Source organism: Patella vulgata, chromosome 2 (assembly GCF_932274485.2).
Source record: "Patella vulgata chromosome 2, xgPatVulg1.2, whole genome shotgun sequence".
Lineage (NCBI taxonomy): Eukaryota > Metazoa > Mollusca > Gastropoda > Patellidae > Patella > Patella vulgata.
In genome coordinates, this window is record NC_065880.2 from 49,433,490 (window position 1) to 49,461,339 (window position 27,850).

At 36.0% G+C, this 27,850-nt stretch overlaps 2 protein-coding genes across 8 annotated transcripts; one reads left to right on the forward strand and one right to left on the reverse strand.

Moving 5' to 3' along the window:
• Positions 1 to 121: 121 nt before the first annotated feature.
• On the reverse strand, positions 122 to 27,758 carry LOC126811951 (uncharacterized). Of its 7 annotated transcripts, none has more exons than XM_050538033.1 (11): positions 27,557 to 27,758; positions 26,250 to 26,432; positions 25,843 to 25,933; positions 24,301 to 25,677; positions 19,967 to 20,266; positions 19,032 to 19,337; positions 18,502 to 18,819; positions 16,154 to 16,225; positions 13,787 to 14,213; positions 12,555 to 12,687; positions 11,170 to 11,995 (listed from the first exon to the last, which is right to left on the reverse strand). In XM_050538033.1, exons 4-9 carry the CDS (start codon positions 24,341 to 24,343, stop codon positions 14,182 to 14,184), a joined length of 1,071 nt encoding a protein of 356 aa, XP_050393990.1. In that variant the 5' UTR covers positions 24,344 to 25,677; positions 25,843 to 25,933; positions 26,250 to 26,432; positions 27,557 to 27,758; the 3' UTR covers positions 11,170 to 11,995; positions 12,555 to 12,687; positions 13,787 to 14,181. The 7 variants fall into 7 exon arrangements, with proteins under 7 accessions (XP_050393979.1, XP_050393990.1, XP_055955215.1 ...); XM_056099240.1 differs by having other exon boundaries at positions 13,787 to 14,167; positions 20,033 to 20,266; positions 27,557 to 27,753; XM_050538031.1 differs by having other exon boundaries at positions 13,787 to 14,137; positions 27,557 to 27,753.
• On the forward strand, positions 21,235 to 27,821 carry LOC126811954 (acetylcholinesterase). The gene is made up of 2 exons (XM_050538038.2): positions 21,235 to 22,782; positions 23,489 to 27,821. Exons 1-2 carry the CDS (start codon positions 21,293 to 21,295, stop codon positions 23,646 to 23,648), a joined length of 1,650 nt encoding a protein of 549 aa, XP_050393995.1. The 5' UTR covers positions 21,235 to 21,292; the 3' UTR covers positions 23,649 to 27,821.
• Positions 27,822 to 27,850: the final 29 nt, after the last annotated feature.

Genomic DNA, 27,850 nt, shown 5'->3' on the forward strand with positions numbered 1-27,850 from the left:
TTAAACTTTGAGAATATTGATTACAATAGCCCTTTCCCTACACCCAATTAATTAAATCTATTTGTACTAACTTGGTTTCACTCTATCCGTACTTGTTCCCCAAGAAATCAAATCAAGAACATATGTTTTTGTATTTATTGTAGAAAAGGTGAAATGTATGATTAATAAGAATAAAGTTGAGATACTATACACATTCCTTTATACAATTCATGTACATCACAGTTTAACACTATCAGAGTTTATCTCTTCTTCGGCCATATTCTTATCTGGTATAGGTGGCGCAATATTATCAAAAGAGTTATCGTACATGCTTCCATATTGAATGTTATCATTAGGTAACATTTTCTTTTTTAACTTAATTACTTTTGCGTATTCTACTTTGTCGGGTGGCCGCTGAATTAGAGAGGAACTGGAAGCAGCGTTTTGGACATTACTCGAATTCTCGGGCTTCACTGATATTTTTGTTGGATGTAGTAAAGCTGAATCATTAAACTCATTGATATCAGCATACCCAAAACTAGATGAACGGACCTGGCGGGTTTCGTCTTTCTCTAAAATATCATTCAAATCTACATCTTCATACTCCCCCGCTGAGCTTAATACCCTAATTTGTGTAGATCTTGGGTTTTCCACAATCTCATTTCCAGTAACTGGACGTGAAACCTGTACCGCCTCGTAACCGCTAACAGGTTCTGCTACGCCAGTAGATTCCACTTTGCCTGAACGGATTCGTTGATATCTTGGATCTGTTGCGAGACTATTAGGTCGCTTAACGCCCCTTGAATCGGATTCTACCTCAAAATAGGGAGGCTCTACAAAGCCTTGGTTGTTCTCTCCACCAGATTCACTCGAACTATCGTGTTTATTGTTGCTGGCTTTACGTTTTCTGTAAATAAGTATAATTCTAAATTATTAGTTGGTAAGCATAGCAATAGGCATATTATGAAAATATCCAAACCACATTAAAATATATACGGCTTAAAATCACATGCCCTTACTATCATGGGCTTACTGAAATGAACTTTAAATTAATCACACTTCCGACAAATAAAATACAAACAAAAATTAATACCTGTAAATGATTATAATGATGACTAACAGAGCCAGTAAAAGAAATATACTTCCAATTATAGCACCAATAATACTTCCATCTAACCCACCTTAAACAGAAACATCAAATTAGCTCTTACTCTAATTAAAATATTTGTACAGACTTTACGATATCAGTTCGTCTTGATTGGACAGATTGTATAATCCATACACTGCTCTAACTCCTACTTTATTCTTGTCTCCAGAGAAACCTTCTCAACACAGAATTAAATGTACGTCAAAAAAACAAATTCCGTCTTACGTGGTTAACCAATTAGCAACTTGAAAACAAAAACAAGTCCGATAGTATAATATGGACAGAAACTAAGGATGACTTCGTCACCGCCATCTTGGCATATCAAATCGATACTCAATTATCTAAGTTTTATGTTGATTGTACTTGAATTGGCGAAGCCATGTGGTTTTTGAAAGAGCGTTGCACGAAGAACAAGAACAACAAGATGGACAGCCATTGGGATCCAGTTTCGGGCCCAGAAACGCTTATCATTATCGATGCACTTCATCCCCATTTCATGACTCCCTGGGCTCTGTAAATATGTCAAACCCGTATACAAATGTGTAAAGGTAGATCTTACCAAATTATAATACAATTACCAGTGTGGTTCACCTTGTCAGTGGTGTAGAACGGAGAGATATCATCTAGTCGTTTGGATGGGACGCAAAACTGAGGTCCCGTGTACATGTTTGCATAAAGAACCCTGACAGTTGCCATTCAGTTGCTGTCCGGGCAAACTTTCCCTTTATGGCATATACCTGTCTTCCTTAACCCGGTTGGTACAGAAAGGTAGGCCGTTAAACCCAATTTCAGTCATTCATGTAACACACATGACTGACTGGATATACTATATGTGAAAAAAGAGAGACCAAAGTTATCTATATCTACTTGTAGTACTTTGTAAAATCGTACCTTTTTGTAGAGATGGTTGTGGTGTTATGTTTTCTGCCGGGGTTGTATCTGGCAAATTGTTAGTAACTGGATAAAAATTAATAAATATGTTAGTTTAAAAATTCTACCCATACCACAATTCATGCATTTGTTTTCTTTTTACCAATAGTGACAAATGAAATACTGTTATGTGCAAGATTTTACTAGAGCAGGCCTTAGGACACTTTAAGTAAAACTGGTTTTAAGTACCATACACAATATATACTCCAAAATATGTCGAAACAGCCAATTTACCTTGTTTGAAAATTTCAAATCCAAAGATTGCGCTGAATATGTAAATATTTTCAGGATTTTTATTCTCCAATAGTATCAAGTATATAGACACGGTTATCTACACAGCATGATCTTGTAAACCCCACATGAAACTGAAAATTTGTATTTTTTTTCGAAATCGTATTCTTTAAATAAAATAGCCCTGTCGTTATTTTTGCTCTTACAATGACTATGTGCATGTGCATTTCGAAATCGTCATGAGTCATTCCAGCAAATGGTTAGCAGTTACATGTGTAAGAACCCATGTCTAACATTAATATAACACAATTTAAATGTAAATTTTAAGATACATATAAAAAGGTGCTTGAAAGGTAATAACTCAATACTATTTAGAGTATACGGCGAAGTTTTGTAGATATATCGAATCAACCCCATCTGTTTCCAATATTTTAATTTTGATAAACATGTCCTAGTAGTATTCGCGATGGCTAAAACGTCTTAAGTTTACCTTGGGTCTGCTGCATAGACGATTGTGATACAGATGTTCCTACTGTAATCCCTCCAATTGTGGTTTGAGTTACAGATGTAGAAACTGGGGTTCCTGATTCAGAATGAGTCATAATCGTCTGCTGTTGAGTAACGCTTGTGTTAGTATGCCCATTCGTTGTAGGGTTAGCAGTTGTGGTTACACCCATAGGACTGGTAATCGTGGTCTGTGTTGTAGTGTTAACAAGTGTGTACTCTGTGGTTAGATTAACTGTTGTGTTAGCATGCCCATTCGTTGTAGAGTTAGCAGCTGTGGTTACACCCATAGGATTGGTAATCGTGGTCTGTGTTGTAGTGTTAGCAAGTGTGTACTCTGTGGTTAAATTAACTGTTGTGTTAGCATGCCCATTCGTTGTAGGGTTAGCAGCTGTGGTTACACCCATAGGACTGGTAATCGTGGTCTGTGTTGTAGTGTTAGCAAGTGTGGACTCTGTGGTTAGATTAACTGTTGTGTTAGCATGCCCATTCGTTGTAGAGTTAGCAGCTGTGGTTACACCCATAGGATTGGTAATCGTGGTCTGTGTTGTAGTGTTAGCAAGTGTGGACTCTGTGGTTAGATTAACTGTTGTGTTAGCATGCCCATTCGTTGTAGGGTAAGCAGTTGTGGTTACACCCATAGGATTGGTAACCATGATCTGTGTTGTGGTGTTAGCAAGCGTGGGCTCTGTGGTTAGATTAACTGATGTGTTAGCAAGTGTGGTCTTTGGGGTTAGGATAACCACCGTGGTTCCTGTTAATAAAGGATTATTAGGTACGGTTCTTGTTAAATATACCGTTTTAAAAAGTACAGATAACCGGAACCATTAATACCGGTTTAAAAAGTACAATTAATCCAAATCATTAATAAAGTATTAATCAATATACCGGTTTAAAAAGCACAATTCGGTGAAATAAACGTTTATAGATTTTACAGATATAGTACTCCTCCGTCAAAAAATATATTTTGCTATTTGTCCGCGCGGTCTAATAGACATTATAACCCCAGTAACCAGAGTGTGTATCATCATAGTGACATAATTGGCATTGTCAGAAAAATAACGGAACCATGAACGACATGATATCTATCATTTGTGCGTATCAATATTAGTGTTTCTTTCTCATTAGAAGATCGACCCAAGAAAATGTTTATCATTATAAAATGACATAATTGGCATTGTCAGAGGTGTATCCGTATATTGAATGATTCGATATCGCTCATCAATTGCGCATACCCATATTAGTTTGTACTTAAAATAATGGATGTGAAAGACGAAAATTGTCCAGTACGTTAAAGCAAAAATGCATGATTCAGATATTCAATTAATATTTATATCACGCTGATCTACATTATATTTTAATGGTCGTTCGACAAAATACCAAATATGTGGTTTTATAATGATGAACAACTTCTTTAAACGGTTTAACGACCCCCTAAAACGGTATAAAACAGCCTTCAAAGAACGATGACAACTGGAAAGAGGTTTCTATTATTTTCAATCCATTTAACCGCCCAGTTATAGAACTAATTTTGAGTTCTCTAAATATGAAATTTCATGCAGCATTCTCGTGCCCTTGTTTTGCTCAAATGGAATATAATGGAATATAATTGGTATAGCCAAACAGTGGGCCTAACTAGAAAGAATTATAGCGAGCGCTATTCCCAAGTGTGTATTTTCGCCGAATTGTCTCCTTAAACAACGCACACGTGTGATTAGTAATACATGTTATCTCCCTTGACCCATTCGTCAACTACATTTAAATTAACAAAAAAACATTTTTTAAAAACATACCTTCAGATTGATTTTGGGATGATTGTGAATAATTATATCCAGCGGTGGAAACACTGGTACCAGTGTCTAAAACAAAGACAAAACATTTTATATGCCTTTTTAAATAAAAAGAGAGCTACATTTTAACTTGACCAGTTCGAATATCGATACAATAAGATTTTAAAGTTTAAGAATACACTGTTCTGTTTAGTGCATTGGGATCATTTCCTACACATGATCGACGGTTAGATTTGGGGTACCTCGTTTGTCCCGGGGGTCACTTCTGACACATTCAACTATGGGCGTTTACCCCGTCTTTAAAAGAGCGGAGCGGGTTCCGATTCCCCAGACACCATTCAGAGTTCCTAGAGATATCATGCAGATTCTTAGGCGGTAGCTTTGGTCCTTGACAGTCATTGGGTCTCATAATAGCTGTTATATTACTTTTATACAGACAAGGATATAGAACAATAAATTTTTCCCATGTTTTAACAATTAGAAAATACAACGTGAAGTCAATATTGAAGTCAAAATATTGAAGTTCAAGAAAGACGAAACCAGTAACGCTAGATAGCCTCGCACTACTCTTTTTGAAGACCATAGTGCACAGAGTAGTGTAACGTCTGTTATTTGGGGCGTGCCACAGGATCGCAGTGTCACACATGTATGACCTATTAAAGATCTGGGGGGTTGGATGTCCGAATGGTTAGCACTGCTAAAGACCCCTACGCGCAAGCGAATTATTGAAATAAAATTGAATCATGTGTTAGTCCCGAAATGACCTGGTTTGTGTCGAGTGGACGTTAAACCCCATCTCTCGCTCTCTCTCTCTCTCGCTCTCTCTCTCTCTCTCTTTCTCTCTCTCTCTGAAACCCGCCAAAAAATCCCGAGGAACTTTGATGAAGTTTGCAAGCAAACGTCCTACTCACTGGGCCACCAACTCCCACTTAATTTCGAATCCGGACACGGGGCCTCGTTTTTTTAAATCCCATTCGAACGACTATACGTTGTCCCTTGCCAGGACCTCCGTCTTACACCACTGACAAGGGTGAACCCTGCCAGAAAAATCACGACGAACTTTGATGAAGTTACTGAGCAAACGTCCTACTCACTGAGCCACCGTAGCTGCACTTCATTTCGAATCCGAGCACGGGACCTCGTTTTTTTTATCCCATCCGAACGACTACACGTTGTCCCTTGCCAGGTCCCCCCGTCCTTTTATATAAGGAAATTGAATACTAATAAATAGCTTACCTGTAAGTCTACTAGATGTTGGTTTAAGCTGTGTGTTGACACAATCTAACTGGAGAAATGAACCACTTCTAGCTATAAAGACAATTCAAATCATGTCACAAAAAGATATCGGAAAATTTAACGATTCTATAATATACGGAATTGTTTTATTTTGCAGAACATTTAATTTCAATAATGTTGGGTGATATACACCAATAACCTTTGTAAAACAGTGTATAACGTAACAGTTAAAATTTGTGATGATATTTATTAAATATACCAATAGACGTGGTACACTAACCAAACTTTTAAATATTGCTTTCTGATTCTAGTCGCCAATAGCAGTCAAATCCATAATATAATAATGTTTAATATTCTCGATTTTATGATCTGATATTTATATCACACTCTTCAATTTGCTGTTTTGGCATAGAAAGAAATATTTACACATTTAATCAATCGATCTGGGGAAAGATCACGATTAATCACGATAAATAAACCATCCTTATTACATGTCATTGTAATTGGAGATACTCCTAAATTTGTCTTCGCAAACAAAACCGCCTCTGTGAAATTATATTTCATGGGCGCCGCCATATTGAATAATTAGAGGACTATTTTGTGATTCGGCTTTGATTAGTTTGACATCTTTCATACACACAGCGGCTAAATAAACATATTTAATTTCATTCAATATGACAATAGAAGAGAAATAAATACTTCTAAAAATTACTAAAAGCATACTCAGTGTTAACGACTAAAATCGTCGATGTAGGAATTAAAATGTCTGGTGATTAGATTAGGGTCTGCTCTCAGGCGGAGCTAGCTGTAGACAGGCAGCCTAAGTTAGGGATGGCGCAGATATCTAGTAGGTATATCTCGCAGATGTACTAGAAAATGACAAGGATTCAGCAACTTCCAAACATTTCCCATGGGCGGGCGGGCGGGGTGGGGGGGGGAGAAACACTTGCGCACCCTAGAATTGAAATTCTGCCAAGTTCCCACGCCACTGCATTATTATGTTAACAAAGATAGATGTCAATAATAGGTTGATAATCTATCAACTTTTTGCGAAGTTGATTAATCCCAAACTTACCTTTAAATTCAAGTAGATGTTTTTCATTATTGTGATTTCTACTATTATATTTAACAACCAAATCTGCTATATCTCTATATATTATTTTATTTGTATTTAATTCTACTGTAGTTGGTGGATTAAAGGATAATCTATCACGTGTAGAGTTGATTGTAGATTGATTAATATACAGAATTTTAACCGTCTGGATATCACCATAGACAAGACAACCACAGTCATTCTGTGATGATGATGGTGACGTCATATATAAAGTAGATAGAGAATTGTTGATAGTTCTAACTGACTTGGAACAAACATTATACACTAATTCGTCTGAAAAAAGGAAGATCAAAACACATGACGTATCGATTCATTTTGTGGATTATGAACATATTTCGACTCTCTTGTTTCCCGATACGATATGCATGTACCACGATTATTCTGTTAGATATCGTGATTTATATAACTAATAAGTCTGTATTAATTAATGTAAGGATAGATACTTGTTAGTGTAGCCTCATTTTAACACAATAATAAAAACTTACTAGTAAGACATCTATAAACGACGTTTGCTCCCATATTAGGCCAGGTATATTGACAAGCTTCACGTGTAAAATTATACAGTAAAGATGGATGACATTCTTGTTTTTCTAAACATAAATCATTTAATCTATTCTGTTCTCTTGGTATATTTACAGGTAGAAGACCACCAGCTCCCGGACAAGAGGCGTACTTTACGATTTTAAAATATTCCACCGAGTCTACATAAACTATAGACTTGTTTGGACAGAATATATTCGTTGTCCAAGTGGTATCGTTTGATCCATATTTAGTGTCTGTTGTTAGTTCATCTGAAATCATAATTAATATATGTCATGTTTACACGAATGAAGGTCCCGGAAAGATGAAATTGTGGGGTCTGTCCATTCATGACTCCAGTGCTTTATACCAAATTTGAAAAATAAATCCATACAAAACTATAGTCCCAGTCGCGTTAACAAGGTTATTGGCTGAACCGCTCACGACCCCAATGCTTCACTCCAAGTTAGGAAGAAATATGTTTTGGGACACATGGGAGAGGTAACTCGGGAACGGAAGGTCGCGTGGCGCTGAAAATCTATAAGGTTCGTCCTAAAAAAAAACCAGAAAAAAACCCTATAAAACCTGTAACCTCTAGGGAAAGATACCCCCCCCCCCGCAGAATTTTAGTTTGAGACCACAAAATTTGAATTAGTACACTCTTTTAAACAGCCACGCTTGATCTTCTGAACAGTGGCAATTGAAATTACCATTATCCGTTAACTTTGTTTTCTTTCAAATCGATATTTATCTCAAACGCTACACAATTATTGTTACCTTTACAACTGTAGAGTATTTATAGTGTAATGGTTTAGGACATTTTAATTCCCCACTACAAACATTTTTATACAAAACTTATATTTTTGATAAAATAACTGTACTTATATTACCTGAATCACGTAACGTTTGATTTTTTTCACATGTAAATGTTATCTCAGCTGATACAGATTTGTTACCTTTACAACTGTCTAGTATATTATAGTTTAATGGCTGGACACATTTTCCATATTGACCTTGACATACAAGATTTAAATCAGAATCTTCTTTTCCAATCGACCTAGAACAATTCCCGTTTTCACCACAACCACCAGTATATATCATCCGATCAACTGATATTTTATGATCAGATTTACAGTCAAGCAACACATTACTTGTATCGTCTATATTACATTTTTTTAGGGTATATCCACCACAAGCTGAAAAAAAAGCTTGCAAAGTAAATCTTGATGCAAAATGGTTGGAAAATGTCACATTCAAAATTAAATGATACATGACCTTCGATTGTAAGATACGATTTTCGGTTAATTAGGTCTTCTTGAAATACCTAGTTCAGTGACGGCAAATATCTGGTTCTACATAAGTCACAAAATCCCCCCCCCCCTCCTCCCAATCAGCAAATCCCTAGAAAAATGGACACGTAGTTTGTAAATTAGAAATCAGGATGAAATCTTTTCAAATTTGCCAATCAACTATCCCGGGTGTCAGTCTCTGCCGCATTCACTTTAATGGGCGTTATCTTTAAGGGAGATAGCTTGGATTTCCCAGACATCATTACGCCACGATGTAGAGATCTTCAAGTTGGTCCCCAAATCAGCTGGCACAGTCTGGAGGCTCAGAGATAAGTTAGGTCTCAGTTCAAAGCTCGTGGGAACTTCGACTATATATAATTCGGATGAACCTATTTTTACTCTTGCCAAGCTAAGGGGATACTCCTAACAATGTAGATTATCTGCCTTCAAGTATGTATAACGACATGAAACATGTATCCACCATTTAACTTGTAATTTTATGGAAATAAATTTGAATCATATTATGTCAGTCAATAAAATGATCAAGTTTGTGTTGAGTGGACTTTAATATGAACATTACATACATACAAAAATGGTTATACGTACTTTTCTGTAACAATGAAATTATTACGAATAAATAACACAGTTGAACAGTTGTATGTTTATTCTGTATTGGACACTTCCTTGTTAGATGCTTCTCCATTTATATGATATGTCCAGTAACTAATCCATCAATACAATCAAAACTCACGAATAGTACTAATAATCCAATGTAATGTTATGGGAAGACTTTATGTAAACACATATTATATCCTTGTTGATATTAGTTATGACACAATAATCTGGTAAGCCAATAATCCCTTGAAAGTAAAATGTTATGCTATGTTTTAAGAAAGCAAATGAATTGCACAGGTCGGTAACGTACACTCTTTAGAAATCTTTAAAGATGAGGAAGTAACTTATGAAGTGTGTATCTGATATATTACTTTGATATAATAATTATCGATAGGTATGTCACGCCTGGTGGATTTTGACATATTGATAGATATCTTAATATTCGTAAGCACCTGACATTTGACGATCTATTGATGATTCATAAATGAATATTAAATGTGGAATATCGTTCTAACTTCAATCAGTTTAACTCTCCATCCCTATAACTGGAGAAAAAGACGGACCCTAATATAATATTACAAATAGTCCACAAATCTTAAGATTAAAATAATTGCATAATTTGAATCGAATTCCTGTTTGAGAATCCAGAACCGTGAATGGCCAGTTAGTTTGATGTCTTGACTTTTCTCGGAATTATCATAGCTGGCTGTTCAATATGTTTGATAGATTTATACTGGTGTTCACCACTTGCCCCCTCCCCACATTTTGTATGCGATATTTGTTAACAAAAAGCTAAATATAGAAGTTTTTAATGTTATTTATCTTAGTTCAACTATTTGTTTGTGTAATCCCTATTCTGTCGGGTCGTGTGAATAAGGATAAATAGGGTATGGGTTACAATGAAAGTTATAAACATAGTCTTTGTTCTGTTATTCTATAGCAAAGTTTTCTATATTCTTCTATTCGAATAACGCCCAGATAAAGCTTTACAACAAAATATCATAGACCGATTCATAAGCCATTGACACTGCATACGTAGATTGTACAACCCTTTATATGTATATCATTATGTACTGAATACCTGGAATAATTTTACTATGTAGAATTAGAGTTTGGATTAAACGGTATTTGTATCGTATTGTAATCTACCTAATAAACGCTATAAAAGGACAGTGGCTATTAAACGAGGAATGAAGGGGTGTACAAATTCGTGCCCCACAGCTCAAAGCTATATACATAATCAACCTAAGCTTATACATATATAATCCCGACACATGGGTAATTAGACAGAGGACACATTTAATTTTTCGTTCCCACAATTAAAACACAACTACCATTTTATATTGGTTTGTTATCCACACATGTATAGCACACGACCTTTCTACAAGACAGTGTTCTTTTATCGCCTATATGTACTCTAACCTCAAAGGTTTATTTACGTTTCTAGACGGCGCTAACCATGGCATTTAGGGACCGGCTCTTCCACCTGTCGATGACGTGTGATTCAATATGCAACAGAAGCTAGGCTAATGCCAGTCAACGCCTATCATCGCGAACCGTTACTTACTCAAAAATTACGCTTAATTCAATTTAGACTCTGGTAAACGAGTCCTATGAAGCTTGACTTATTTGGAGATTTAATAATATCATGGCTACCCTAGACGCCTGACATATTCCACTCAATTGCTCAGATACGCACGTGTAGTCCAGGCCCATTAAATAACTAATTCCGATATACGTTTGTGAGAGTTATGGTGACCCCCCCCCCCACACACACACACACCGTATAAAACCAGATGGAAATTTTAAAACAAGTTATTTCTCTTTTACGTTTTATTTTCCATGTATTATATTTGACGACGCGCAGGTGTATTTTTTCAACGACTAAATCGAATATTAGTTTGGATAAAATAGCATCAAATTTGTATACAGCCAGATAGTCGGTTACCACATAGATAAATGATGCTATTTTGACCATTTTTATAAATTTTCCGAATCCCTTGATGTCGGGTTGTTGGGTTGTCGCCTTATGAAGGGCGACACCACGATATCACGACATGATACCAATCAGCCACCATACTTTGTTACTATTTTATCAGTAATAATCTTAGTGAATTCCCATCAGAAATAACACTACCAACATTAACATCTAAAATCCATTATTACAAGACTAGGCCTTGTTTCCAAATTTCAGATAATAAAAGATATAAGTAGCGGCTAATTTTGATAGTTCATAATGGCCATGACAATATTTCGGTACTCTAAAAAGCAAAAGAACGATGTATCTCAACCCTACATAAAATAACAATACTAAATAAAAATGATGTGCCTTGGTACATTACATTTATATTGCTGAAAAATTAAAAGTAGGAACACCTCACATAAACATTTTCTTTTCAAATCTTAATTACGTTGATCATCGCTGAAGTAATCATAACGGGTTTGATTGGTGAATTAAGCTGAGTCAGTATTAATATTGATATAAGGTGATAACTGGGTATATATTGGTGGATCTGGACTGTGACGAGTCTGAGAATCAAGTGACTGATAAGCCGATTCTACGTTTTGTTCTGACTGCACAGGTATATCAAGCTGTATCATGGTGGGTTCCTTTTTTATCTCCAGAACCTATACACCTTTTCTAAAAATATAAAATACTTCACATCAATATTCATAATTTGCCCAAGGCCAGATTAAAGGGGGTCCAATATTTTAGCGCCCTTCAAATTAGTTACAAAAAATCTGTAACATAAACAAATATGTCATATGTTACGATATAGTTTACCAATGGGTACATAAAATTTTCACAATTACGTTAAGGCAACCAAGGGGAATACTGGCATACAAATTGCATTTTGTGTGAGTGTAAAAGACAATGACCAGAAGTAGGCGGATGTTAGGAAATCTAAATGGAAGTATATCAATATTTATTTTTTTGACTTTCAAATTATATTCTGAGAAAACGTGAGATAATCATTTAGAGGCATTTGATATATTTGAATTATTTGTCGCGATACTTCCATCTAAAATAGTATTTGGAAATCAGGCGACTCGCGTAAAAGGTAAAACATGATAAATCCTTTGTCCTTCGAGTTACCTAAATAACATTCGATTTACTCCAAATAAATACTGTTTCCCCTTGTTCATCATGTTATATAAATTCGAAAACAAAGCGCATCTGGTGTATTTTTATTTCGTACCTGCAGAGGATGAAACCCGTGCTACCGAGAACGACCAGGCTAATAAGTGTCAAACTCAACAAAACAGCTAACACTATTATGACGCCATGACTGCCTTCTGATTTTGTCATAGCAGCGGAACTAGTAGCTGGGTCTGCAAAAGAAAATGTTTTCACATGACTTGTTTCATTAATTGACTTGACTGTAATTGTTTGTTCAAACTGATCAAAGAAAGAACGATTTACGTTATAACTAGCATAAACTAATATTCCCTAATTCATACCTATTTAAAACAACTTTTAAAGTGTGTATATCTTAGCGAACTGGCTCTTTAAACAGCACACAAATGTATATTAGTAAAACATCAATCACTTACTCGTCAAATGAATATAATTTAAACAAAAATCATTTTAAAATATACTTTCATACTGATTTTTGGATGATTGTGAATGATTATATCCACTGGTGTCATGTCTAAAACAAAACCAAGGGTTGAAACGCTCGCCACAGTGTCTAAAATTGTTTTTGTTTTTTAATAAAGATGGTGACAACTTCATACACTTTTAAAAATGATAAAAGGGCACCCCTTACTTAACTTCTTGGTCAATTTTAATATCGATCTTATATGAAATATTATCTCATATTTTGTGTGAGTATAAAAGACAATGACCAGAATTTGTTGAGAAAAATTGAGACAATAATTTAGAGATATTTGAGATATTTGAATTATTTGTCGCGATACTTCCATCTAAAATAGTATTTGGAAATCAGGCGACTCGCGTAAAAGGTAAAACATCGCAAATCCTTTGTCTGTCGGGTTACCTGAATAACATTTAATGGGATGGGGGTGGGGTTGGCTCTGGATGGCTGTAAAAACGAACAAATGAATATCTTTATTCTGCAAGTTGATCACTAAATAAAGCACAAAATTATAAAACTTAAAGCAAAGGTTGAGAGTGTATTATCTCGAGCGTTCGACTTAGTATCTTGAGCGCTCGACTTAATTATCGCGAGCGCCCGACTCAGATATCTCAAGCGCTCGAGATATTATTTTTTCCTTGCACGTCATAAATCAGCCACCGTAAATAAGTGCTGGAAAGGTAATACCTCAATATCATTTAGCGTATACAGCCAATTTTGGTACATATGTGTCCGATGCTTTAATTTTAATACGCATGTCCTGTGCAGAACGGTTCGCGATGGCTAAAACCTCTATATATTTCTCGGTCGTTATAATTTGGTTATTTGTTTACCTTCAGTCTGCTTCACAGGCGACTGTAGTACTGATGTTCCCACTGTAGTCCCTGCAATTGTGGTTTGAGTTACAGAGTTGGAAATTGGGGTTCCTTATACAGAATGAGTGATACTCGTCTGCTGATTCGTTGTATGGTTAGCAGTTGTGGTTATACCCATATGATTAGTAATCATGGCCTCTGTTGTAGTGTTAGCAAACGTGGTCTCTGAGGTTTGGTTACCTGTTGTGTTAGCATGCCCAATCGTTGTAGGGTTAGCAGTTGTGGTTACACCCACAGGAGTAGTAATGGTGGTTTCTGGTGTAGTGTTTGCAAGTGTGGTCTCTGGGGTTAGGTTAACCACCGTGGTTCCTATTAATAAAGGATTATTAAGTACGGTTCCTGTTAAAAGATTATCAACTGTTACAAATGTCGGAATAGGTTACTGCTGAAATAGTAATAGTGTATAACTTTATTAGTCGTTATTTCGGTGTATAATTAGGGGAGACAAACAGTTGTGATTATTTAATTACAGAATGCCATATCGACTAAACATAAGTGCAATTGTTCCTCATATTATTAAACATATACCGCTTTAAAAAGATTGCGAAAAGTTATAACATGTGGTGGAAACGCTGATGCCAGTGTCTAAAACAATAACAAGACATTTTATACTCTTTTTAAAATAAAAATAGAGCTAAATTTCGACTATCGATCCTATAAAATATTATAAGATTTTAAAGTTTAAGAATACATGTCCACTGTTCTGTTTGGTGTATCGGTATCATTACCTACACATCACCGATTGTTAGATTCTGAGTAAATACTAACTCGGGGATCACTTTCTGATGTATTCAACTGTATGGGTGTTTCCCCCATTTTTAAAAGAGCGGAGCGGGTTCCAATCCCTCAGACATCATTCGAGTTCATAGGATATCATGTAGATTCTTAGGTAGCTTTAAATCTTGCCTCTTTGTAAGTGTGCCTGGATACTTAGGTCATTAGGTCTGAGTTCTTATAATAGTATAGCTGTTCTATCACTTTTATGAAAAGAATGATTTAAAAGAATGGAAGTCAAAATATGGAAGTCAAAATATTGAAGTTCAAGAAACACGAAACCAGTATCCTAAGATAGCTTCGCACCACTCTTTTGAAGACCGTAGTGCACATAATATTGGAACGTCTGTTGGGCCGTGCCACAGGATCGAAGTCAGGGCCCTTATTCACGAAAACTTAAACTAAGATACAATCGAAATTATAAGTTTAAGTTTAAGTTTTCATGAATAAGGGCCCAGCTCCGTAGCTAGCCCTAAATTGTTGGTCGTGTGTGGGGGGGGGGGGGGCGATTGGGCTTATGAGGGCACCGATGTACCTGCAATTGACGGTCTACGGCGAACAGTACCGTGGATACGCCTCTCTTCGGAGAAGAGTCTAGGGTGCTTCCCCCCCCCACCCCGGAAGATTTTGGAAAATAGGATTTACACTTGGAAATGACGGACAATTTCAATTTTTAGACTGAATTTGCGGTATTGGCGTTTTATGATATTTTGATATGAACATTATAAAAATTTGAAGGAAGGAATACGACTTTATCGTACCTATAATAATTTATGAGAAAAACGAAATGTTCGTTATCGGGTTAGAGTGCGACTTATTTGAATTTTGAAGATTATCACACCGATTTGTCGCCCAATTCATTCTTGGGCACCTAACCAATCTCAGTCGTCATTATAGGCGCCCCACCAATTATATTATGGGCGAGCACGTTGTCGTCGTGAACGGACCACCAATCTCGGCATTATGGGCACACCTTCGGGATGAGGGACCCCACCAATCATGCCGTTTTGGGCGCCCCATTGATCAAGTCGTGGACGACCAACCAATCTTACTCGGCATTATGCAATATGTGCGTCCCGACAATCATATATTGTCATTATAAGGCGCCCCATTCATCATGTCATTATGGACGCCCCTCCGGGAAAAAGGCACCCCACAGATCAAGCCGTTTTGGGCATGATTGGCGAGGCGCCCATAAAACCAAGTGACATTGGTTCGGTTCCCCGCCAATCTCGTCCCGGGCGCTAAACCAATGTCACTCGGCTTTATGTGGCGCCCATACTGATATGGGGACGTTAGTCGTTGGCTTCGTATTGCGTCCAATGGAAAGGGCGCCGAAGGCGCCCATCGAGACGGCCGGTTTTTTCCCCTGGCCCCCTAGCCCCCCCTCCCCGCCGGCGCTAGCTACGGGTATGGCAGTGTCACACATGTATGACCTATTAAAATGTTATGATATACATCAGAAAATTTTATGATCATCAAAATATCCTTTGTTCGCATTTGGAAATAGATTTATTAGGTAAAGAAAGTATATAAAAATAATTAGCTTACCTGTAAATCTACTAGGTGTTAGTTTAAGCTGTGTGTTTATACAATCTAACTGAAGAAAAGAACCACTTCTAGCTGGAAAAGATAATGTTCCTCTTTATTGAAATATATATTTATTGACGTTTCAAACAGAAAAGAGATAACTTTGTCAGGAATAGTGAAATGATATGTGTTCCCCGGGAAAAATAAACCCATTGCTTAAAGTCACACACATGCAACGACTAATTAACGGGAAATCTAAGATTCGAAAATTCATCATGACAAGAAGCAAAATCTCAGAAATTTAAAAATAATATATTCTGTATATTGCTTGGATGAATTTGGGCCATGACTGGTCAAGAATAATATCGTGGACCCACTTTTAAATTCAAATACTATGTTCCGATCGTTTAGATTTTATGGCAATCTTCATACCACATATACGAGGGGTGATTGATAAGTAGTGAGCCTCGATTAGAAAACCGTGCAACATAATGATACCACGTTTTGCACGTGCACTATTATGTTCCTCGGGCTCTGTCACAAACTTTCATCACATTCGGTTAAACTGTTTGGTTGTGACAGGCCATAACAATCAAGTAGGGTCTGTTGTTATCAGAAAATAGACCATATCGAGGCGAGAGCTGTGATTAAGTATCTGCATAAAAAGGGTCTAACACCGAAAGCCATGCATGATGATATGGTTGAGACATTAGAAGATGATGCTCCTTCATATGCCACAATTAAAAGGTGGTCAGCTGAATTCAAGCGTGGCCGAGACAGCATTGAAGACGAACCACGCCCTGGTCGTCCAAAAACTGTGTCAACACCTGAAATGGTACAAAAAATCCATGATCTGATAATGAATGACCGGCGAGTTACTGAACGATTCATAGCTGGGGTATTAGCCAGGAGAGAGTTCATTCCATTATCACTGAAACTTTGGAAATGACAAAGGTTTCAGCACGATGGGTGCCAAAGCTTTCGACGCCTGATCAAAAGCGTTCAAGACACATCATGTCAGAAGAGAATCTAGCCTTATTTGAAACCAATCCTGACCGCTTCCTAAAACAAATTGTTACTATGGATGAAACTTGGGTCCACCACTTTCAGCCAGAAACAAAAGAGCAATCAAAACAGTGGAAAAATGTGACGTCGCCGACCCCAAAGAAGGCAAAGACTGTTTCATCGGCAGGAAAGGTGATGGCCTCAGTATTCTGGGATTCTGATGGTGTTCTCATGGTGGATTACCTCCAAAAGAGTCAAACAATTAACGGTAAATACTAAGCAGCACTTAAAACAAGGCAAAAGACCAAAAGACAAGGAAAGCTGACCAAAGGTGTGATTTTCCACCAGGACAATGCGCCAGTGCACAAATCAGCTGTTGCCATGTAACCAATCCATGACTGGTTTTCAACTTCTTCTGCATCCACCCTACTCTCCTGATTTAGCTCCCAGACTTCTATCTGTTTCCTGCTCTGAAGAAATGTCTTTCCGGTAGGCATTTCCCGTCTGACGATGACGTCATTGCCGCAGTGGATGATTTTCTACACACTCAAGACAAAGACTTCTACAGAACTGGAATAAAGGCTCTGCAACACTGATGGCAGACGTGTATTACATTGGACTATGTTGAAAAATAAATACATTTGATTTGAATTTCACTACTTATCAATCACCCCTCGTGCGTTGCTAATGAGGGGTGGGGTGTGTGTGGGGGGGGGGGGATTCACAACCTTATAACGTTTACAAAGTGTAGTGTCAATATATTTTTACGAATTTGATTTTTCTCAAACTTACCTTTAAATTTCAGAGGGGATCACGTGGCTAAGTGGGTAAGACGCTAGCTCGCTAGCCTGGAGGTCGGGTGTTCGATCCCTGCATTGGCCGAGAAAGTTCATCCAGATTTTCCGGCGTGGTTCTCCCTTGTCAGTGATGCAGGACGGAGGGGCTGACAAGGAAAGCTGTCTAGTGGTTCGGATGGGACGAAAAACTGAGGTCCCGTGTACACATTGGCGTGCACGTAAAAGATCCCTTGGCAGTTGGAATTCGATATAAGAGTAGGCCCTAGGCCCTAGTGCCGCTGTCCGGGCAAAATTTCCATCATAGCACACTGTATGGCGTATGCCCGTCTTCATCAGCCCAAGTTAGGAGCAGAACAGTAGGACGTTAAACTCCATTTCATTTCATTTAAATTTCAGTGGATGTTTTTCATTATTATGAATTTTGTTATTGTATTTAACAACCAGATCTGCAATATCTCTGGGTATTATTGTATTGGTCTTTAATTCTACTGTAACCACCCTTATTATGCTAACAAAGGGAAGTGTCGATGTAGTTAATTATAATCTATCAGCTGTTTGTGAACGTACCTTTAAATTCAAGTAGATGTTTTTCATTATTGTGATTTCTACTATTATATTTAACAACCAGATCTGCTATATCTCTGTATATTATTGTATTTGTATTTAATTCTACTATAGTTGGTGGATTAAAGGATAATCTATCACGTGTAGAGTTGATTGTAGATTGATTAATATACAGAATTTTAACCGTCTGGATATCACCATAGACAAGACAACCACAGTCAGATGTATTCTGTGATGATGATGGTGACGTCATATATAAAGTAGATATAGAATTGTGGATAGTTCTAACTGATTTGGAACAAACATTATACACTAATTCATCTGAAATAAGGAAGATCAAAACACATGACGTATCGATTCATTTTGTGGATTATGAACATATTTCGACTATCTTGTTTCCCGATACGATACGCATGTACAACGATTATTCTGTTAGATATCGTGATTTATATAACTAATAAGTCTGTATTAATTAATGTAAGGATAGATACTTGTTAGTGTAGCCTCATTTTAACACAATAATAAAAACTTACTAGTAAGACATCTATAAACGACGTTTGCTCCCATATTAGGCCAGGTATATTGACAAGCTTCACGTGTAAAATTATACAGTAAAGATGGATGACATTCTTGTTTTTCTAAACATAAATCATTTAATCTATTCTGTTCTCTTGGTATATTTACAGGTAGAAGACCACCAGCTCCCGGACAAGAGGCGTTCTTTACGATTTTAAAATATTCCACCGAGTCTACATAAACTATAGACTTGTTTGGACAGAATATATTCGTTGTCCAAGTGGTATCGTTTGATCCATATTTAATTTCTGTTGTTAGTTCATCTGAAATCATAATTAATATATGTCATGTTTACACGAATGAAGGTCCCGGAAAGATGAAATTGTGGGGTCTGTCCATTCATGACTCCAGTGCTTCATACCAAATTTGAAAAATAAATCCATACAAAACTATAGTCCCAGTCGCGTTAACAAGGTTATTGGCTGAACCGCTCACGACCCCAATGCTTCACTCCAAGTTAGGAAGAAATATGTTTTGGGACACATGGGAGAGGTAACTCGGGAACGGAAGGTCGCGTGGCGCTGAAAATCTATAAGGTTCGTCCCTAAAAAAAAAAACAGAAAAAACCCCTATAAAACCTGTAACCTCTAGGGAAAGATACCCCCCCCCCCCCCCACCGCAGAATTTTAGTTTGAGACCACAAGATTTGAATTAGTATACACTCTTTTAAACAGCCACGCTTGATCTTCTGAACAGTGGCAATTGAAATTACCATTATCCGTTAACTTTGTTTTCTTTCAAATCGATATTTATCTCAAACGCTACACAATTATTGTTACCTTTACAACTGTAGAGTATTTATAGTGTAATGGTTTAGGACATTTTCCTTCCCCACTACAAACATTTTTATACAAAACTTATATTTTTGATAAAATAACTGTACTTATATTACCTGAATCACGTAACGTTTGATTTTTTTCACATGTAAATGTTATCTCAGCTGATACAGATTTGTTACCTTTACAACTGTCTAGTATTTTATAAGTTAATGGCTGGACACAGTTTCCATATTGACCTTGACATACAGGATTTACATCAGAATCTTCTTTTCCAATCGACCTAGAACAATCCCCTATTACACCACAACCAACAGTATATATCATCCGATCAACTGATATTTTATGATCAGATTTACAGTCAAGCAACACATCACTTGTATCGTCTATATTACATCTTATTAGCGTATTTGTGTCTGAAAAAGAAGTATAAAACATTATCACAGTTATCTATATATATTAACGTCATTTAGTTTAATTAAGTTTAATGCGATTCTGCGCAAAAGGATACCCATTCGTTATAGAAACATATCTTTCTTTGATATTTTGTGTTAGTTAATACCATATTTGTTATTAAGTGGATTTGGTTCATATTTAGATTTGGATTTGGAATCTATGTTTTGTTTTGTATTTTCTGGTATTGAAATCAAAATTAATGATATAAGTTGGATTGTTCTCTGACGATAAATGTCAGCTTTTATAGACCCAATATATCAACATGCCTGACCAAGTTTATGGAAATTCACCAGAAAGTCACAACATAAATACTAAAGATTATAACAAAAAGTTACTTTTGTTCGACAAATGAAAAAAAAAAGAGAAATGATTAATGAGTAAATTGGGATAGATCTTATACTGACACGCAACACTTTACATTCCTTTATTTTCATTCTATTTCAATAGGTTACGCATATGAATATCAATATATCACACCATTATTTCCCAAATTATCCTTCTTCCTGGGAATTATTTGTTTGTATTGAGGGTTATGTACTGTTGATGAATGAAATTAGACGTCCGACCCGGGTCGCGACTTTCTTGTATTGGTTTTTTCACTTACCGGCTGTTTTTGGAAACTACTAGAGAATTTTATACAATTACTTCCACTCCTATTTTACGGACTATCTGACTTTAAGCAAATAGTTTGCAAGTCTTGACATTTAAGTATTGTGGGATATATGGGTAGTAAGGGGTCTACAATATTCACCGTGTCTTAATCAAAGGTAGACAAATTTAAAAGTATTAACCTATACAAGGACGTGTATTAATTTGATGTCGAGTGACAAAGGTATGTTATGGAGTTCATACTGAGATAGTGTGTATTATTTCCTTTATTATCTAAAGTCACATTGCATATTAATCATACTGTTTAATATATGTGTGACATTATTTAGTATTACAGAAATAATATCGGACCAAATAGTCACTAGGAGGAACACAGGATGAAGTGGGTAATTTGTTTATTTGTTGTTTACAGTGCATTGGATTCTCACTTTGTTGATTCGGTACTGGTAAATACACCCCTTGGGTCTATATTAGGTACAGTAAAACAATATGGCACCAGAAACGTTTTCCAGTTTTTAAATGTTCCTTATGCAGAGCCTCCCGTTGGTTTATTACGGTTCCAGAAACCAGTCCCGGTAAGACCCTGGGTTGGTATATTGAATGCTACTGCGTACGGACCAGCTTGTGTCCAAAGTCAGTTACCAATTCACCAAATGAGTGAAGATTGCTTAAAACTGAATATTTATATCCCAAACAACATAGATATACGATCTCCACGTGCTGTTATGGTGTATATACACGGCGGAGGATATGTTAATGGGCAAGGAAAATCCCAAGATGGTGCGTTGTTGGCGCTCACCGGTGACGTTATAGTTATTACTATTAATTATCGCTTGGATGTGTTTGGGTTCCTAGGAACAGAGTATTCGGAACTACCTGGAAACTATGGATTATGGGATCAACGACAGTCGTTCTTGTGGGTAAGAAACTACATCGCTGCTTTTGGAGGAGATCCCAGTCTTGTGACCATTTTCGGAGAATCAGCAGGAGCTTACAGTGTGGGTCTTCATCTTGTATCCAACCAGAATATCGGTCTCTTTAACCGCGCTATATGTGAAAGTGGAACCACTTTATCACCCCGAGCTCTGGCTTTCGATCCTATTGGCTTTTCAAGGAGATTTCTAATCCAGATTGGTTGTTTTCCAGGTGGAAATGTCAGGAATATATCCATGTGTTTAATATCTAAACCTGCTGTTGATATTCTTATAGCGTCAAACATAGCCAAACAAGAACATTTTCTTGCGTTTAGACTTGAGATAGGGCCTGTGGTCGATGGCGACTTTTTACAAAAACAACCATCCCAGTTACTAACGGCTGCGGACATTCCGTTACCGAATGTGGATTTAATGGCGGGAACGAATAGTGCTGAAGGAATTTTGATATTAGGACCATTGTCTGGCTACCAGAATCAACTTCAAATGGATTTAAGACAGGGAATACCCACCAGGGTTCTATGTTTCAACATCTCCACGGCTATATCTAGGGATTATTATTTGAATTCCCCTCTTGTAGCAAGTGAAATATGTCAGACGTATTCCAGCGCTGGATTACCAGATGATCAGCAAGCTAGGCAGGTCGTAGACATGTACGGGGATATGTCCTTCCTTGCACCAACTGTAGCTATCTTAGATGTCCATACACAACTGAGTAAGGGGCGATCATCCTATCAATATTATTTTACACATGAAGCTGTATCTAGTACCATTAGAGTTAACTACCCCTGGTTTGTTGGTGTTCCTCATGCTGGTGAACTGCCATTTGTATTTGGTCCTGCCATATCATTTCCACCAGGTACCACATACACACAGGCTGAAGTGGAATTTTCTAACAAGCTGCAGATTTACTGGACAAACTTTGCAAAACGCGGGTAAGATTAGTGATTTACAATAAACAGTTCCTTATAAGACCTATAGAAATAGATATCACAAAATGAAACAATTGTATGGATATACTACTTATTTGCTTGATAACGAAACCTGTATGTGTATTGAAATGTAGCATCTTATTAAAATTCAGAAGTAGTATATCTATACAAGTGTTTTATTTTAATATACCAGTTGTTTTTAAAATCTGCTTTTTTTATAACCACATGGGTAAGGATTGTTTGTGCTTGGGTTTTGTTTGAAGCTGTTTTGAATGCTAATTGAGGCATAACTAATGAAAGAACCGTAAGTATAATTATTGAAACAAGTCTACATGTATTTAGATCACAATATACGAAAAAGAGCATAATATATGTTAAACAGTTTAGCTTACATTCTCTGCAAATTATATTTTGAGTTCATCAGCTTCCTGTTGATGTTGTTGTTATATAACTTGAAGAAATGCAATGGCGGGGTTAGGCACAAATTCTGCTACGGTAGGCTGAAAGTGATCAATGCCAAAGTACAGCAATAATTTCTTTGCTTTGGATAGGTAAAAAATTGTTTTTGACTTTTTGTTATGGCCAACTTTAGTGAGGATACAACCAATATGGTGGAATTTGACTATTTTTGACAAATCGATGATGATATTTATATGATATAATATATACGATAAGATTATATTATGTTTTATGCATGTTATACTTCCAGGAATCCAAATGGCTTACATATACAATCATGGACCAGATATTCTACTGCTAAAAGTTTTATCAATCTCGACCTTGTCATGTCTCCAGGCAACCACATATTTCCCAATCGCATGAAATTGTGGTTATCCAAAAATCCAGTGGCATTTCCAATTGTAGGATAAACGCCCAGAGTAAAGAAGTGTTGAAAACCAAGTTTTACACGTGATAGATATGTATTAATCCGTACGGTTTTCTGTTCGTGCAGTGCGACCATTCTGTTAACATTAATATAACATAATTATAATAGGTGCTTTAAATAATTTCTGTGATTGACAAGTTGGCTTACAAGACACAATATTTAGATTATTATTCCCTAGATCTCGTGGTTAGGGAGCCAGTGCCTTACCCACTCAAGAATCGTGTCTTCTCGTTTTGATCTTGTCATAATCAACCGATATAAATATTGAATGGGTTTGACTATCTCAATTGAATTTCTACACCATGTTAATTGAATATAAGAATGTGAGGTTGATATTGTGTATGCTTTCCATTATTCATGTATGATTTCTTCCTTATCCTTTATTCTCAAATCATGAATATTCACCAAATCTAGGCAGAAAATGGAAATTGTATTATTCGATTCTACATCGAAACGTCAACAAAAATTTCCATGCAAAATCCGGGAAAGTGAAAATGGGAGACTTCCTATAAATAGATGAAGTACATTATTTAATAATCTCACTCGTATATTCTGATATTTTGCCCACGAAAATGTGGCGTACACATCTGCTAACTATGTTTAATAACCTGTTGATATACTGATTAATGTCTTACCTACACCAGAACAAACAATCACGAGAAATAACCATATCAACATCTTCTCTGGATTATTAATAAATTGTTGTACATGTAGTAGTCTGGTTTATTTGATATTGAATACAAGATATTATAACATTATATTTATTACATATACATGTATTATATTTTATTGGCATGTGGCCACTATTCACTTCCTTTTATACACGACTATTAGATAAGTCAACAAAAGAACACATACAAATCTGGTTTGAATTAAATTGAATGCCAATATGTTATAATTTCGTCAAGTCATAATATACCTATATTATATTGAACTAAGAGAGAGAGAGACCCTAATTTAAATAGCTCTTATATGGTTTGTGTCATAACTCAAACAATCCCAGAAAGTGTAAAAATCCCTTAGTGATTTTAGAATGTTCGGCAGATCAAAGTGAGGATAACGCTACTACATTAATAATATACTACAATTATAACATTCCAGCGTGTACAGATTATAACATATTATTATTGTTTATAGAAAATTCAAATCAAGCAATATCAGTAATATTTTCTACAGGTAGTTCTATAGGATGTCGTCTTGTATCATCAATAGGTGCTGATAAAATAATACTATGATTAGACATAGTATCACCATCAGCACATAAACATGTTTTTATTTCATAAGATGCTTCCTCCAGTAATTCATTTACACTTATATCATCACCTAATAAATTCACAGATTTTCGAAGACCTCTGGAGTTGCTGTCTTTTATCACAGGAACATTATTTTCCTTTGCACTGTCATCTGTCATTTCTGAGACATCATGACCATTAGTAGTTTTAATGTCTTGATGCGGTTGATAAGCCTCACTTAGTTCCAAATCATTTGGATTATTTGCTTGATGATCGTTATTACGAAGTCTTAGGATCTCACCTGGTGTTTCAGGACTTTCGCTCTTCCTGTGTCGTTTTCGTCGTTTCTTTTGGTGCTCTATTGTGTTGATTTCACCGCGATTGGTTGTAGTCCCAGGAAAAAAAACTAGCTGCCCTAAACCCTGTTTGTGGCTGTGGTTTTCTCTTGCTCCTTCCTTTATTTCAGTGGGACAAGATTGAGCTTCATGACCTGTAGCATTACAGTCATTACCAACGCCAACCTCATTACATTGATATGTTAATTTTGATTTGGCATCCTCAAGTTTAATATCTCTTACTTCATCATTATCATCATCATCATCATCATCATCATCATCATCCTCGTCATCAACATGGTCGCTGTGCTTTTCTTGTCCTTCGCTAACAGACGATAACACGAATTCAGAGTTCACATGCTGACGAGAATTAGATTCATCAAATGCTGGATTGTTAAAACCCGTCCCATTGTTATTCTCAAGTCGTTTTCTTTGAATCCACCGTCTAGAATAAAGAAAATAAGTATTTGGAAATATTCTCATTATTTGGAAGTATTAAAGATTTTAGATAATTATATTGGAAGTATCAATACAAAACTGTTAAAATTACCATGTAGTGGTGTTCATTTCAGAAAGTTTTCAACAAACCTTTTCTATTATGTATCCTTACCTGAGAAAGAAGAGTACAATAACAAAAACAATGGTGAAGACAATTAAAATACCAAGCACTACACCCAATATAATCTGTAGGGAGTCACGACCTGAAATAAATAATATCTTATATTAAGTAAACAAATCTCTATAAAACAAAGGATTGTTTTAAATATTAATAATTGTTATCTCTTTTTTTATTATGTCTAATGCAATGTACTTAATTGGATGATTGTGTATGTATATCATTTAATGTAATATATTACAATTTGTCTGCCTCGACATTAAAACCTGTGCAGGACTTGGCTGTTTGTGGATCAAAAATCTGCATCCTTCAAATATTTTAGTTTATGTTTTGCTGAATAATTATAAATTATTAAGTACCTGTGGTTTGCTATACCTGTTGTTAGAGATGTTTGCGCTTACCTTTGTTATTAGATTTCTGATATTTTCTATTATATCTTATTGATGATAAACCGTGTTGAGAAGTCGATGTGATGTCACCATTCTGTCTATTATAAGTAGTAATTGGTAATGTTGTTGTTGGTAATGTTGTAGTTTTACTTTGGGAAGTAGTTGATGGTAGCTCAGATATCGAAGATACATTTTCTTTTTAAAAAAGAGAAGAGATATAGTCCCCTTTAATGCATTTATAGTTCAATTCAGCTGCTACTAGCACATTGTAATATTGACACCAGGTTCTGGTGTAGAAATGGTACAATATAAACTTTGAAAACATTTAGATTTTTCCTCCGGTGCATTCAGCTTTGTAGATATCTATTTCAATAATATAACTTATTGTACAGTTGTTTCTGGTATTTTCACAGGAAGTATTTGAGTTTATCCTACGGTAAAAAATACTCATTACATATATTAACAAGTCCCCTGGGAATTGTAACTCAACCGTACGTGATTGTTTGAACGGCACATTTGAGTACCAACTTTAAACCAACATAAAATATGACGCTATATGAAATTATAGAAAGTTCAAATTGGTCACGCTAATAGGCATTTATCTATTTCAGTATACACCTCAATAAGTTATTCCACAAGATGCTTTAAGTACGCTAATTTGTCTACTGAAAAAAACATTACATCCACTACAGTTGTAGTAATCCACTCAGAATTAGACCCCTGACAAGTACCATTGGCATCCGAAATTCTTACAAGATAATTAGATATTTGTCAATCGATTAAGTTGCATGTGTTTTAGACAACGTTATTGACCATTTTTTTTTAAAAAACTCGGTGGAATTGTTCATAAGGGTCTAGACTTTTTTTTTCAGGAACGTTTTAAAATTTGATACTTGTGAAGGCGCTGAAGGCCAAAGTTCTCGATGCATAGTTTTTGCGTTCAAATACCTGAAATTTTGCGAACATGTGTGCTTCTTTTTTGCGGGACAGACCGAAAAAAACTTGGAATTTCCGAATGCATACTTTGAACTCAAACCACAGAAATATAATTCCATTTATACTGTAACTGTAAAATACCCGTGAATTGTATTTAGATTTTAGAACATAACGAGATTGCATAATTAGGTACTACAATCAAGAATCTAATCAACTTTACTGTTGATAGGTGTATTAGGGGGTCTGAACACATTGGTCTGTTGAAATCAGAGGTAGACCCATCCATTTGTCACATAAAGAAGATTCTCAACCTATTAATGTAAATAACCCATACGTCCGATATACAGTTACACAAAGTTAGTTTGAATTGAATTATAACTCACCTGTCCTACAGAAATGTAAATATATCAATACCGATATCAAACCCTTCATTATCTACCAACGCTTTCTTCGTCAAAAATTAAATGCTTCTCCAGAAGAAAATTGTTAATTATGCTTGAATATTTAAAATGATTGTATCTCATTGTAGTTTAAATGTTGCATGCCTGTATTTTATAACGCCATATTGATGTTTTATAAATATCAAGTATATACATGTTTATCTATTGATACCTATATAAAGTTCGTTCAATAAAGGTATTGAATGAAGCACGGTATATCGTCACGCCTTTTTGATC

Excerpts from the sequence above, each read along its gene's own strand:
- LOC126811954 (XM_050538038.2), top strand. The coding sequence starts at position 21,293 with ATGAAGTGGGTAATTTGTTTATTTGTTGTTTACAGTGCATTGGATTCT. Across the intron at positions 22,783-23,488 it reads ACAAACTTTGCAAAACGCGG|GAATCCAAATGGCTTACATA; the intron begins GTAAGATTAGTG and ends TTATACTTCCAG.
- LOC126811951 (XM_050538022.2), bottom strand. The coding sequence starts at position 9,442 with ATGGAGAAGCATCTAACAAGGAAGTGTCCAATACAGAATAAACATACA. Across the intron at positions 1,161-2,017 it reads ACAACCATCTCTACAAAAAG|GTGGGTTAGATGGAAGTATT; the intron begins GTACGATTTTAC and ends TTTCTGTTTAAG. Across the intron at positions 887-1,072 it reads ATCATTATAATCATTTACAG|AAAACGTAAAGCCAGCAACA; the intron begins GTATTAATTTTT and ends ACTTATTTACAG.